We start from the raw sequence: 15,230 nt of genomic DNA on the forward strand, positions 1-15,230 counted from the left end.
TGGTGCAGTTCCCCATAACCTTCTCTGGGAATCCTTCAACTTCTTCCATGTTCCATTACCCATTACTGCCTTGGTAAAAGCCTACTTCGAAGACCTGCAACTCTGCTTCACAACACCTGACTTCACAACATCATGGCAGCGTGTAGAAGTCGGCATAATGGCAGGTTGTACGATTTCACCCGTGGCCTTCACAATGGCCATGGAGGTCATGATCAGGTGGGTGGTGGGGGGTGAGCGAACAAGGAATGGGATCCACCTCCCACCTATCCGGGCACACATGGATGACATGACCACCTTGACCACTACCGCAGCTTGCACCAGGCGGCTACTTGGAAAACTGCAGGAAAACATCAAATGGGCCCGGATGAAAATCAAACCGAACAAGTCACGCAGCATCTCAATCGTCAAGGGACAACTAAAAAATGTGAAGTTCTGCATTGGTGATGACCCAATACCAAGGGTGTCTGAGGAACTGGTCAAAAGCCTGGGCAGGTGGTACAATGCAAGCCTCAGAGACAAAGATCAAGTGCAGCAACTAAAGCAGGACATCACCAATAGTCTGGAAAACATCAACAAGACTCAGCTGCCAGGAAAGCTCAAGCTCTGGTGTCTGCAGTTTGGACTTCTCCCTCGGGTAATGTGGCCACTCACAGTCTATGAGGTCCCACTCTCAACTGTGGAGAAGATGGAGCGAGCCATCACTAGATATGTGAAACGCTGCCTTGGTGTTCCACGCTGTCTGTCCAACATCGGCCTTTATGGCAAAGGGGTCCTTGAGCTTCCAATCACAAGCCTCACCGAAGAGTCCAAGTGCGCTAAAGTGAGACTTCAGATGACCCTCACAGACTCCTGAGACCGGAAGATCAGTCAAGCTGCACCCCCCCCCCCCCCCCCTATCAACTGGACGGAAATGGACGCCATCCATTGCAGTGCAGCAGGCCACAGCAGCCCTAAGGCACAGCGACATTGTGGGACACGTTCAGCTAGGAAGAGGAGGGTTTGGCCTTAAAAATAAACCTTCTTGGCGTAAGGCTTCAACATCGGAAATAAGGAAAATGGTGATGGCAGAGGTGCGCCGCCAAGAGGAAGATGAAAGAACTGCACAGGCTGTCTCTCTTGCCAAGCAGGGACAATGGATGAGGTGGGAAGGCATGGAGAAGAGAAAGCTCAGCTGGAGGGATCTCTGGGAAATGGAGGCAAGCAACATCAGCTTCATCATCAGAGCTATCAGTGATGTGCTCCCATCTCCAAAAAACCTCCACCAATGGTATGGCGAAGATCCAACCTGTGACCTCTGTCGAACTCCAGGAACTCTCAAACACATCCTGACCGGTTGTAAGACCTGCCGGTTGTAAGACCAGTTGACATTGGCCAGCAATTGGTTTTCCCAGCGGAGATTGCAGCCACCACCCTCAGACCAGACTTGGTGCTCTGGTGCCCTTCACTCAAGGCTGTCTACATCGCAGAACTCACAGTCCCGTGGCAAAACTCTGTTGAAGAGGCCTATGAGCGCAAGAAGCTGCGCTACACAGAACTCGCAGTGGATGCGCAACAGCGGGGATGGAAAGCCAAGGTATATCGAATTGAAGTTGGATGCAGAGGCTGCTAAAAGACCTGGGTATCCACGGACAGGCTCTGTGGCACACAGTTAGATCAGTCTCTGAAGCCGCAGAAAGAAGCAGCCAGTGGATCTGGATGAAGAGGAAGGACCCTTGTTGGGCTCATTGAACAGCAACCTAAGACACAACACCCCTCCCCCCACCAGCTTCTCAACATCTGATTGGGCATGGGACACAAGCGCGGGCGTGATCAATCTGTCGCTGGCCACCATCGATGAGGGTGTCTAGTGATTGAAAGGCCGAAACACCCAATGATTCTTTGGCACACTACTGACGATGTGTCCCAAATTCACAACCTCCCATCCCTGAGGCACAGCTCCCACACCACTCTCAACATCAAGGCTAATCTCATGTGAGGACCATCCATAGGACCATGCATAGTCAACTTCAGATCTAAAGTATTTTATTGAAATAAATGTTTGCCTTATGATAAATACATTTTACATTCATTTGTGTGACTAGTAGTAACTAAACACTGCTCCTAATTAAGTCATGAAAATTTCATAATAGTGAGCGAATAGAAATGACACATTTTTGGGTAAATAGAGTAGTCTTACATGTCACTGGTTCTAAAACCGTCCTTTTTTCTGTCCTACTTTCTGTGAATTTTAGTAAAATTTTAGAGTATACCCACTTCTCAAGGGACCACTACACCACTGAGCACAATGAGATCGAAAAATAAAAGGGTGCAAATTCACTCAGGTTGTCTGGTACTTTAGTTAGCACTTTCATCAGTTTTGTGGTCAATGAAGAATTCCAAATGTCAAATGTGTGGGTTAACCACTAATTAATCAAAAGATTTCTTTGCACGTGTTTAACTGTGAGGTAACCTTTTTCCTGTCAAGGCCTCTTGACTATGTTGACTTGTCAGAGTGGTAATTTGGCCTCACACTTGGACTTTGATGGCTGTTACGGTAGTGCGGCACTGCTTTCACATATTTTGATTAGCTCCAGAGGAAGTTAGCACAACTGCCTTCCATTACCGTGGCCGTTATGCTCTTTTGAAATGACCCTGCTCATCTCGCTTCAGCTAAGATACGAAATGCTTAACACGTGTCGACTTTTCTTATACGCTGTCACGAGCGGTGATGCTTTCTTGTTGTTATTGTTGGAATGTAGCTCAATTCTTTTGTTAGTAAATTTGCATTGGAATACGTTGGATTCTTTTTTTTTTCTTTCTTTCGCACTGGCTAATGGGCAAACACTTATAATGTTAGGGTACTGATTAGTTTTAGGGGTACTTTCAAAATATTTTGATGATTGAAAATGCACAGAAAATTGGAGTCTGCATTAATTCCACAAGTACTTAGTAGCGTTCAAGACTTGGAGATCTTCACCAGATGTCAAGTCACTTTAACCATCAGTCTGTGTTTATGTCTGGATGGTATGCTCATGAGGAGTTTGTGTGGATAAAGAGTGCAGGCCATCGCTCACCTGCTGGTGCCTGCTCTCAGGGGATGCTGCATGTAATTGCGCATTTTTGGTTTTGTTTTTTTTTCCTCCCTTTTGTCTTCAAGTTAGTCAGCTGCCAGAATTTCTCAAATAGGTTCCATCTGCTTTTGTTTGTAAAAGTGAACATGCGCTCACACACACAAACATGCACACGCAAACACGCACACACGCACGTGCACACACGCACGTACACTAGCGCGCACTGTGTTTGTGTGTGTGTGTCTCTCTCTCTCTCTCTCTCTCTCTCCCAGTCTTTGCAGTACCACCAGTAACCACAAAGGGGCAGTGTTATCTTGAAATTTATTGCCCCTGTTGCTTTGGGTGCAAGCTGTCTCGCTCTCTCGCTGTCTCCCTCTTTCTCTCTCTGTGTCTCTCATTTCTCTCTCTCTCTCTCTCTCTCTCTCTCTCTCTCTCTCTCTCTCTCTCTCTCTCTCTCTCTCTCTCTCTCTCTCTCTCTCTCTCTCTCTCTCTCTCTCTCTCTGTGTCTCTGTCTGTGGCTCTCTTTCTCTCTCCTTTCTTTCTCTCAGGCACACTCATATTTTTCTCAGATTTTTATTTCAAATATATATTCCAAGTAGAAGTTCGGATATGACCTTGTCAAAATGGGATTTACCAAGAGTTTGTCCAATGACATCAGACTTTAGATGAGCTGTTGCGGTTTTGCTGCATTAGCTCATTGCATTAAGTAAAAAACAAAACTCTCGAGTGATTAGCACGCCGGCTTCACAGTGCAGAGGTCGCCAGTTCGCGTCCCGGTCCGGCCTCCCTGTGTGGAGTTGGCATGTTCTCCCCGGACCCGTGTGGGTTTTCTTCGGGACCTCCGGTTTCCTCCCACACTCCAAAGACATGCATGGCAGGCAGATTGACCACTCCAAATTGTCCTTAGGTGTGAGTGTGACAGTGACTGTTGTATGTCCTTGTGTGCCCTGCGATTGGCTGGCAACCAATTCAGGGTGTCCCCCGCCTCGTGCCCGAAGACAGCTGAGATAGGCTCCATCAACCCCCCCGGGACCCTAATGAGGAATAAGCGGTACGGAAAATGAGATGAGATGAGACAAAACTCTCATATCACTTTTTCATGTGCGTTATCAGCTTTTGCTCTGGATAGTAAGAGACCTCCCTAATTCCTCTTTTCTGCTTTGAAATGATTTATTATTTTTGTTAATGTTATGATTATTGTTAACTGTATTATTATTATTACATATTTTTCTCAACCTGTGCAATGTTCTACAGAGCACATTTTTTTCTGCTTGAATGTCTTATGTTATCCAACCAAATCACCTGCAGTGTCTTGCCTCCACTGGCTATTTGGTTCTGGAAGCCACTAAACACGAGAAACCCCTGAAGATTACCATTAGAAGACATTTCCATGTACAGTATCAAATCAACCCCCAAATTTCAAATTTCCCACCAGCACCACCACATGCTTGCCTTGCTCTGTTGATCTCCCAGAATGTTTAAACAGAAATGTTTATCTGAACAAACTGACACCCCTGACAATCTCACAAACACACCCACTCCTTCTATTCAGTGAGTTATGTGAAGCCTTGTCATTTTTTTCACCGTGTCTTTCTGAATGATCTAAATCTTCTGACCTAAGATAGACCGACACGTTTATGGCAACCAAATGTTCCAGCTTTTGCTTCCACTCACTGATGGAGAACGGATGGTAATGTGAATGATGCATCTGTGTATAGATAGCACTTTGCATGTTCTGTGTGGTGTCTATGACACCGTTGCCTTCAGGCTAGAATTGAACGTTTTGACCGTATCCGTCACTCAGGATGCATTTATTGCTATTGCGTTACCTTTGATCCTATTAATTCCATATGTTAGCTGCTCTGACGCGTGGAATATTTTAAATCCTCCACTGGGGGACACAGCAGTGCCATGAAAACAGTCAATGAGAAGTCGAATTAGGCCATTTTTGAAGATCCGCAGCCATGCTTTAGTTTCACTCAAGACACAGTGACACAATAGTGCACACATATCAGTGGGCAGCGACAGACATGCTCTTCTAAGAGTAATCCCTTCTTAAACGCAAGTGAATAGGACAAGCGGATCAGGCTCGTCTCCTCTAATTTCTTTGGGAGAACTTCATAAAATTCCGGCTTGTCTCAATATACCACAGTACTGTACAACGTGAGTTCCCTTTACCACTTTACCACATCTAGACCGGTTTCTTTTTTTCTTCTTTTTAAACTGCCAGGAAATCTTTCTTGATGTCTAAGCAAGAAACATTGAATTTGACACATTTTTGGTTTTGAATGACATCATTTTCGTTACAAGGCTGACAGTAGTGGTGTCAAAGATCTGAGCCACCCTGTCACAACTTAAAATTCAGCAATCAGTCTTGTATGAATTCTCATGGATTATTTTCTGATATCAAATGAGTCTGACATTCTCACCTTGGTCTCAATCTCTCATTGGCTTTGATGTCTGGGCCAGAATCATGTTAATTTGGAAAATAATATCCAATCCGAGATGCTCTGGGTAATTAGCCTGATATTTTGTATCAGCAAACTGTCGGGTGCAATGTTGAACCCATCCTTTCAGTGTTTGCTTTTTCCAGGTTCGATTAGCAGTTGCAACTTGTGTGGGACAAAGTGTTTCAAGTGTTAAGCTTGTTAGATGCCGCCGTGCAATTGTGCCCTACGTCTCAAAAGCAGTGCAGGAGTGGATATGCACTTCATGCGCATTAGAGGAGAACGTTTTGAGTCGTGGTATACTGAATTTCTCTATGATGCTGACCAGAATTAGCAAAATATACCATTAATAATAATAATAATAATAATAATAATAATAAGGCGGCCCGGTAGTCGAGTGGTTAGCACACCGGCTTCACAGTGCAGAGGTCGCCGGTTCGCGTCCCGGTCCGTCCTTCCTGTCTAGAGTTTGCATGTTCTCCCCGGACCTGCGTGGGTTTTCTCCGGGTCCTCCTGTTTCCTCCCACATTCCAAAAACATGCATGGCAGGCAGATTTAAGACTCCAAATTGTCCCTAGGTGTGAGTGTGAGAGTGACTGTTGTTCGTCTTTGTGTGCCCTGCGATTGGCGAGCAACCAATTCAGGGTGTCCCCCGCCTCGTGCCCGAAGACAGCTGAGATAGGCTCCAGCACCCCCCGCGACTCTAATGAGGAATACGTGGTATGGAAAATGGATGTATGTATGGATGATAATAATAATAATAATAATAATAATAATAATAATAATACATTTAATTTATGAGTGCCTTTCAAAACTCTCAAGGACACCTTACAGTCACAGGTTAAGCAGCGGGAGCCAGACGCACTAGCGTTCACTCAACCCGGAAGTAACACACGGCCCTTACTGAAATATAAAATGGACATCGGCACAGTAACATTAAAATAAGTAAAACTACTCTACTCACCATTTCGTCTGTGTAAGCTCTCAATCATACAGGAGTGGTCCATCGATGAAAAGGTTTCTTCAGCCGTCATCTGTACTTCTTTGAAGGTGTCGGACGTTTCGCTTCTAATCCAAGAAACTTCGGCAGCAAACTAAAGTCTTACTGGTAGTTTAGGCCATATATATATATATATATATATATATATATATATATATATATATATATATATATATATATATATATATATATATATATATATATATATATATCCCTACTGTCCAGACATGGCGGTGCCGGACTCTGCTATGATAGGTCCCTGCTCTCAGGTTGGGGGGTGCAGAGGACTACTCCCTGCAGCTCCACTGATTGTTCTGACTAACGACTGACCTGATTGCCCCACTTCCACCGGTATCACCTCATCAATGACTCTTCCATAAGAAAGAGAGTGGCCATAAATGTAACTTTCTGAAAGATGTGCAGCACCTTACATCTGGGGTAAAAATGGCCAGTTGTTTGCTTAAAAGAACATATGCCAACATGGAACCATTTAATGATGCAAATAACATAGAAATAAGGAAGGCAGCAAATACTATTTTTACCACGCTGTAAGATCAATTATTGACAGGAGAAGCTAAGCACATGCATAGGCAGATAGTGTTGCTGTGTTAGTATGCCAGACATCTTTGGGAGAGACTGTGTACAATCTGCTATACGACTGAGACAGTGAGATCAACAGAAAGACGTAAGTGCACCTGCTCTTGCAGACAAAATGCATTTTAGGGGATTGACAAACAGGGAAGTTACTTAATGAAATCCACTTTTTTTTCTTGCAAAGGTGTTTAAAGCCTTTGTTTGAATTGCATGGAGCTCTCACGCATTCTGGAGTGTGAGGAAAGATGAGCCGACAAGCATATTTCTATCGGGTTCCTCCTCAAGGACTCCATCGTCGCAATCAGCAGGCAGAGCCAACAAAGTGCAGAGATTTGCAGAATGGCATTGACATGAAGGTAGGACTTCCTAAAATACAGAAGTGAAGCATTGCCACAGTGATCATTGCTATTTGTGTGTCAGCTAACCATGTTTTTTTTATGTGACGACAATTTAAAGTATTTTTTAATTCAACAACACACATGCAGCAGCACTGTCGGTCACCTATGACTACAAGCACAATTATTGATGAGGTCTGCTGATATGTGAGCTGAGGTGGCAGCTGTCTAAAAAGCTGTTGTTCCTCTTACTCGTGATACTGAGACACAGTTTTCATTCCTAAATTTATTTCTTGCAATGTTGTGTACTTGATAAGTTAGTTTCAAATGCCACATATGGAAGCTTTCACTCAGAACTTAAACCTTCAGGGCAGTGAAAAAAAATGCAGTCGACGCCATATGTGGAGGTGTGCACGACAGCTAAACCAGCATACAACATTTTACCCCCCCAGCCGCCCCTAAACACTTAAATTCACACCCACATACACAAATGTGGATCCAGAGCGCTATGGACTTTGTTAAAAGTCAGACGTACTTGAAGTATGCATACAAAGCACATTTGGCATGCTAACAGTAGATTTACATGAGAAGCCCTATTCTCATCGATTTAGGCATACATGCACTTGGCGTAATCACTAATGAATCTGGATGCATCTGCAAGTTTCGCGTTTGGGAATTGGGCAGACCGGGCCACACCATGCTGGTTGTTGGTGGACCAAGGGCATTTTCTTTTGCAATCCAACGATGCACCTGATACTTTGGTCATAGAAAATAAACTAAGACCACCTAAAAGCGAGTCCAAATTGTGGCACAGTTGTTTTTTTTTTCATTTATAATTTTTTTCATTTATTTTTTCCCACACAAATATGCAAAAGTGATACATGCAGCCTCCCACTTTCTACTGGACTTAGTTGCAAGTAGACGTCTTCTTGCAGTTCATTCTTCTTGCGGTGTATTTAATTAACTTATTCACTGCCAGACGTGCAAAAATATGCCAACTCTAGTACCAGGGTTTTTGTCATTGTCACTCGAATTCCCGGACCCACAGAATATTCAGTTTTAGGACTACACATAAACATTCAATGCAACGTAAGAAACCTTAGACTGTCACGTCCGCTCGAGGAGTGACTGCAGGACTCGAGGGACGACGGAAGGTGGTTAAGGTCGGATCCAAAATACACGGTGTAGACAGTGATTCCAAAATAGTTTTTACTGAGACACATATGACATGAACAGAAAAATGAGGCAAGGTGGAGGGCAACGACAAAAACATACCTGCGTGCGGAGGGGTGACGGGGAACTTCCTGGAATACACCGACAACGACTGAACGGTAAGGGTGGCTTTTATAGCCAGAAGGCACAATTAAGGAAATGGGGAACAGGTGGGTGAGTCAGGAGAGCCAGGAAGGGAGTGGGCCGCTCCAAGGAGCAACGGAGGAGGAGACAGGTGGGGAGGGGCACGCTCCTGGTGTCGATGAGGATGTGACATAGACTCTCTTTCTCGTGCGCGACAAGGCGGCCCTGGTCTCCTTCCACACTCGATGGGCCCGTCTAAGGTGGTGTTCGATGGACGGGACTTCCACCTGGCCCTCCTGGGTGGGGAACAGTTGTGGCTGATAACCACAGGCGGACATGAACGGGGACCGACCTGTGGCTGTGGAGACCAGGGTGTTGTGGGAGTACTCCACCCAGGACAAGTGGAGGGCCCATGACACGGGACTGTGAAGGCACACGCACCGGAGAGCTTCCTCGAGGTCCTGGATCTTTCTCTCCGTCTGGCCGTTGGTCTGGGGATGGTAACCAGACGACAGGCTCGCCGACACCCCTAGGGACCGACAGAAACGTTTCCATACCTTGGACACGAACTGCGGTCCCCGGTCCGACACGATGTCCGCCGGAATCCCGTGGAGACGGACGACGTGCTTAACCAGGAGTTGAGCCGTCTCGATGGCGGACGGCAACCTGGTTAACGGGATGAAGTGGGCTGACTTGGAGAAGCGGTCCACAACGGTGAGAACAACCGTCTTGCCACGAGACGGGGGGAGACCTGTAACGAAGTCGACGGAGATATGGGACCAGGGTCGAGAGGGAACCGGTAGTGGCTGGAGAAGTCCCGCCGGGGGTTGGTGGGAGGCCTTCCCACGGGCGCAGGCTGGGCACGCCTTCACGAACTCTGACGTCCCTCCTGTATTCCGGCCACCAGAACCGCTGGGCGATGAGCTGGATCGTCCTGTTGAACCCCGGGTGACAGGCGACCCTGGAGGTGTGTCCCCAGAGTATCACCTCAGTGCATAGCGCCCGGGGGTCGAACAGGCGATCCACCAGGCAGCCCTTGGGGATAGGATTACCCCCCTGGGCCTCCTGGACGTTCCTCTCAACCTCCCACCGCAGGGCGCCCTTGATGTGTTGCGCCGGCAGGATGTTGGCGACGACCTCCTCTCTCTCTGCCGGCTCGTGGATGCGGGATAGGGCGTCAGGTTTTGTGGTCGATAAAGACGGTGAATGGGTGTTTCACCCCCTCAAGCCAGTGTCTCCACACCTGCACCGCATGGATGACCGTCAACAGTTCCCGGTTGCCCACACCATAGTTGGCTTCTGCGGGGCTGAGCCAGCGGGATAAGAAGGTGCATGGGTGGAGTTTCTGGTCGACCGGGGAGCGCTGAGACAGGACCGCCCCCACTCCTGACTCAGATGCTCAACCTCGACCGCGAATGCGAGGTCCGGGTCAAGGTGATATAAGACTGGGGGGCTGGAAAAGGCTTGCCGGAGGCGGTTAAACGCCCCCTCTGCATCGGGTGTCCACCTGAATGGAACTTTGGGGGAAGTGAGGTTAGTGAGGGGGAGTGCCTTCTGACTATAACCACGGATAAAGCGGCGGTAGAAATTGGCAAACCCCAGAAATCGTTGGAGCTGTTTGCGCATCTTCGTGGTTGGCCACTCTACCACCGCTTTGGTCTTGGCGGGATCGGCCCGGAGCTGCCCATGCTCCATGACGAACCCCAGAAAAGGCATAGAGTGGACATGGAACTCGCACTTCTCTGCCTTCACGTAGAGCCGGTTTTGCAGGAGCCGCGCCAGGACCCTTCGGCCATGCTGACGGTGTTCTTTTTGGAGATTTAGAAAAAATGAGGATGTCATCTAGGTAAACAAACAAAAAAATGTTGATAAAGTCCCTGAGCATATCGTTAATGAGGTTTTGGAATACGGCGGGAGCGTTGGTGAGTCCGAACGGCATCACCAAATATTCAAAATGCCCAAGGGTGTTTTGAATGCGGTTTTCCACTCGTCCCCCTCCCTGATGCGGACCAGGTGATAAGCACTTCGTAGATCTAATTTCGTAAAAATGGTCGCCGATTGAAGAGGCGCGAAGGGTGAATCCATGAGGGGGAGAGGGTATTTGTTGCGAATGGTGATGTCGTTCAGACCCCGATAATCGACACATGGACGCAGGGATCTGTCTTTCTTTTCATTAACGAACAACCCTGCGCCGAGCGGGGAACGCGAGGGTCGAATAAGTCCTGCCGCCAGGGAAGAGTCTATGTATGTGCTCAGGGCTTCTTGTTCCGGATGAGAGATATGGTAGAGTCTGGAGTCCGGTAGTGGAGCCCCTGGCTGCAGTTCAATGGCGCAGTCATACGGTCGGTGGGTTGGCAGGGATTGCGCGTTGTCGTTGCTGAACGCCTCCCGGAGGTCATGGTAACAATGTGGCACGCCCTTGAGACAAATCTCTTTGGGCGGGCCACCGCGGGAGGGGTCTCGCCCTGCCGTCGCCGACCGTAGGCAATTGGCATAACAGTGGGGGCTCCAAGCCTGTATGGTGGGACCCTCCCAAGAGATGGAAGGGTCATGGGTACTGAGCCATGGGAGGCCCAGTACTAACGGCACGTTACGGGAGGGCATGACCAGGAATTGGCGATGTTCATCATGGTAACCCGCTAACCTGAGTTTAAGTGGTGCCGTGATGCGAGTAACCTTGGCCAGTAGTCGACCATCAAGGTCGAGAATTTCCTTGGGGGTTAGGAGATTCACTAGTTCGCAGCCCAATGATTCGGCCAGTTGGGGATCGATGAAGCACCCATCGGTCCCCGAATCCACTAGTGCCCGTATAGTTTGGGAGCTGGACGGGCCAGTCAAATCGCCGTCCAGCTCCAATCGCATAACGGGTGCCGTGCTAGCCGGCTCCAGAGGTCGCCGTTTACACGGGGACTTACAGGAGCTTCTTCGGCTGGGGGCCTTGGGTGCGACGAGCCCCGGGGTTGGTGCGATGGCTTCTTCCTCCCATCTGCATGGGTTCGGGGGACCCCTCCAGTTGTAGCCACTGCCAGCGTTGATCGTTGTAGCCACTGCCAGCGGCCTGGATGCGGAAGGCGATCGAGTATTCAGCGGCCGAACGCGAACCCTGGACGCAGTCGTGGAGGAGCCCCTCTGCCTCGACTTCCGTCACCGGGTGGTGGAAGACCTGGCACAGTTCGGCCACGAAGTCCGGGTACGAGGCACACAGTTCTGGTCGGGACTCCCGGACGGCCAGCACCCAGGTCTCGGCTACCTTAGCCTCATTGCTAACGTAGGAGTAGGGTTGTTGGTTGAACACGAGCGAGCACTGCATAAGAAACTGAGCGCAGCGCCCGGGTTTGCCTGCGTAGCGTGAGAGGTGCGGTAGCGGTGGCTCGCGCTTACTCACGGGAGGGGAGAAAGGGGCCGTAAGGGTGGAGAGGCGTGTCTCTACCTCTTGTAAACGTTGAGCCAGCGTGGACACCGTTTGGCGGACCTCCGTGATCGCTTGAGCCAGCTGGCTCGAACGCTCCGCCTGATGAGCTAAGGCAGATAAGAATTTGTCTCCACCGGCAAGATCCATAGTTGGTCGGTGTATTAAGTCACGTCCGCTCGAGGAGTGACGGCAGGACTCGAGGGACGACGGAAGGTGGTTAAGGTCGGATCGAAAATACACGGTGGAGACAGTGATTCCAAAATAGTGTCTTTACTGAGACACATATGACATGAACAGAAAAATGAGGCAAGGTGGAGGGCAACGACAAAAACAGACCTGCGTGCGAAGGGGTGACGGGGAACTTCCTGGAATACACCGACAACGACTGAACGGTAAGGGGGCCCGCTCCAAGGAGCAGCGGAGGAGGAGACAGGAGGGGAGGGGCACGCTCCTGGCGTCGATGAGGATGTGACATAGACTCTCTTTTTTCTTCAGAAAAAAAAGTTATTTCCGAAATTTTATGTGTCTGGAGTTATATGAGCTTGAAATGAGGGTGGCTGTTCAAAATACAATGCAATACATACATATTGGTTTGTATAGCTCTTTAGCTTATAAATGAAATGTATTATTATTTAACAACAGCTGAAGCTGGAACAAAGCACTGACATGGAAAAAAGGGAAATGCTGCCCCTTGTGGAAGGGGAAACCATTGCCAGAGGTCAGAGCGCTTTGTCAGCATCCAAGCAAGAAAAAACTAAACCAAATTAGTCCGGGAATGGCGCTCGGTGTCATATTTTCAATTCACAAATAAATTTGTGAATCAGTTAAATTGCATGAGAGTGGACGCTTCGATAAGTTTGTAGTCAGTCGTTTGGGCCCACTCCCGCAACAACGCTAACCCCTATATCTAACTGGGACTTCTATGAAAAGACCAAAACTAAGTAAAGGAAACCCATGTGCACACTTTACTTTGAGTTGGACAAAAATAGGCCTGTTTTTTTTGAAAGAATGAATAAATCCTGTTAAGCATCCAGTGCAATGTTTTTTTTGCTTCGCTTACAATGACACTGTTGCTGAATAATGCTATCCATTTTTGCCGTCTGTAATAAGTCTGTCATGTGCACTGGGAATTTTGTGATTACAGAACACCGCACCGCCTTTCTGTTTTGATCCTGATGTTATATGGCAGGTACAGTGATGAGTGCTTTCTTGATCTTTCTGTTTTCACCTTGAGCTTAAGTCATCTGAGTTTGGAAATCTGTGCTTTCATGGATTTCATACTGCATCCATTTTGGAACCAGCTGGTACTGAATGTCAATTCGATAAATGTTTCTGTATTTTATTTTGCCTCATTTCTTTGTGTTATCCTTGAACTACTCTTGCAAAAAATCAACATCCTGATTGATGAGTAACCTGAAATCTATCTCCAGAGAATCTTGTTCATGTTCTGTTGTGTTTTTTGTGTCCCCTGACATGGTATTTATATTACTTTGGAACCACTGCCTTAGCTTAACAACTGACGGGAAGCTTAACCCCAAACGTTGCTTTGCCCCAGTGTGTGGAAATTTACATGGTCTCCGTGTCCTTTTTGGAGTGAGTTTGCACCACCCTGTTCTGGTCAGGGGGCTGATGTCAGAGACAGTAATGGAGGTCAGATGCTTCCATGTTGCCTGTGGCGTGTGCTAATGGCATCATGCAATCTGCTTCCATTTATTCAATTCCCTTTCTCTTCTCATCCAAGGTTTAGCATTCAACATATGTATGAACACATGCAGCTAAACAATCTCAGGATCTGCCCATGGCAGAACCTTCCATTCCCTCAGCCATACTTGGTTGCCAGCCTTGACATTTCCCATCCCTTATTCAGACATCACTGTATAAAGCCTACAAAGCTGGTGTTTATTTTATGATCTTTAGCGTCAAATGTAAATTCAGTCTTGTTTGTTTTTGTTGCCCTCTCCATAACAGCCATTTTCGCAATAACAAGTGGGAATAGTTAAATTCTTTTGATAGCTGCCTTGGGATCTTAGACCTTCTCTCTTTAACATTACTGAAGCTTTCAATTTGGTAACAGTGTATGGCAGTTTTTACATCAAGATCAAAAGCTTTTTACACCCCTCTAGTTTTATGCATGAGTGTGTGGATGACCAAATGGATGGCTTGAAAGAGAGTCAGAAATGTGGTCATTTAATCGCTGACATGTAAGACCCACAATCTCTTATGGAAGTTAAATGTTCCTGCTGTTGCTGGTGCAGGACACCAAGATCTCTTCATTGGAGAGGAACATCAGAGACTTAGAAGATGAGGTCCAGATGTTAAAGACCAGCGGCCTGCTGCATCCTGACGACAGGCAGGATGAGTTCAAACAACTGGAAGCCTCCAAGAGCCATTCCAAATTTATGAAGAACAAGGTAGAATTGTCTGTATGCTAGAAGGAAAATGTTTACAGTAGCTGTTTTCCAACTTATAATGTGCATAGCTTCGTTACATGCTAATGTGTTTGGCATGATAAAGCATGGGCCCACAGCTGCTGGTTTTGTGTCCTTTCGAGCTGTCACTTCTCGTTATTTCTTGTCAGATCAACTAACTTCTGTTTTCCAAAAGATGTGAACTCTGTTCTACTCTACGATTTCTGTTCATCCCTGCCAAGTGCCTCTCAATTAAACTCAACTTTATTACAGGACATTACTCACATTTGCTACGAGCTGAGTTTGAAACCAAACAAGCAACTGTAGTTTTCTCACAACAAATCATTCATCCCCTTGCCAGTCACACACAGAACGTTTGAATGCTCTTGTTCCATTTTGCCCATCTGAATTTCCTAGTGCTTCACAATGGTGAGATGAAACTCCTTGTGGCCTCAGCCCCTCTTAGCCACACCATGACACACTGTCCAACAGCGCCGTCATTCCCTGTTCAGTCAAAATGAAGTTGTTGGGAACTTGCAAACATGCTGCCTAAGGGGGCAGATGAACAAAAATGGGGCTGTGGGACGAATAAAGGTTTTCTGATTCTGATGTTGGATGTTGGACAAAGACATTTGCCTACTTTTTTTTAATTCACTCTTGCCAATGCCTTTCCAATGCTAATCATGCT

At 47.2% G+C, this 15,230-nt stretch overlaps 1 protein-coding gene across 1 annotated transcript in view; it reads left to right on the forward strand.

Annotated features, from left to right (window-relative positions):
- Positions 1-6,717: 6,717 nt before the first annotated feature.
- LOC148903084 (ERC protein 2-like) overlaps positions 6,718-15,230 on the forward strand; it is a 189,666-nt gene continuing 181,153 nt past the window's right edge. The window contains exons 1-2 of the mRNA XM_088996190.1: positions 6,718-7,447; positions 14,390-14,545. Coding sequence (XP_088852316.1) covers positions 7,337-7,447; positions 14,390-14,545 — 267 coding nt within the window. The 5' untranslated portion in view covers positions 6,718-7,336. The remainder of the gene's footprint in view (positions 7,448-14,389; positions 14,546-15,230) is intronic.

The sequence above is a fragment of the Hippocampus bargibanti genome, linkage group LG01 (assembly GCF_051943395.1).
Source record: "Hippocampus bargibanti isolate YZ-2025 linkage group LG01, ASM5194339v1, whole genome shotgun sequence".
In the NCBI taxonomy this organism is placed as follows: Eukaryota; Metazoa; Chordata; class Actinopteri; order Syngnathiformes; family Syngnathidae; genus Hippocampus; species Hippocampus bargibanti.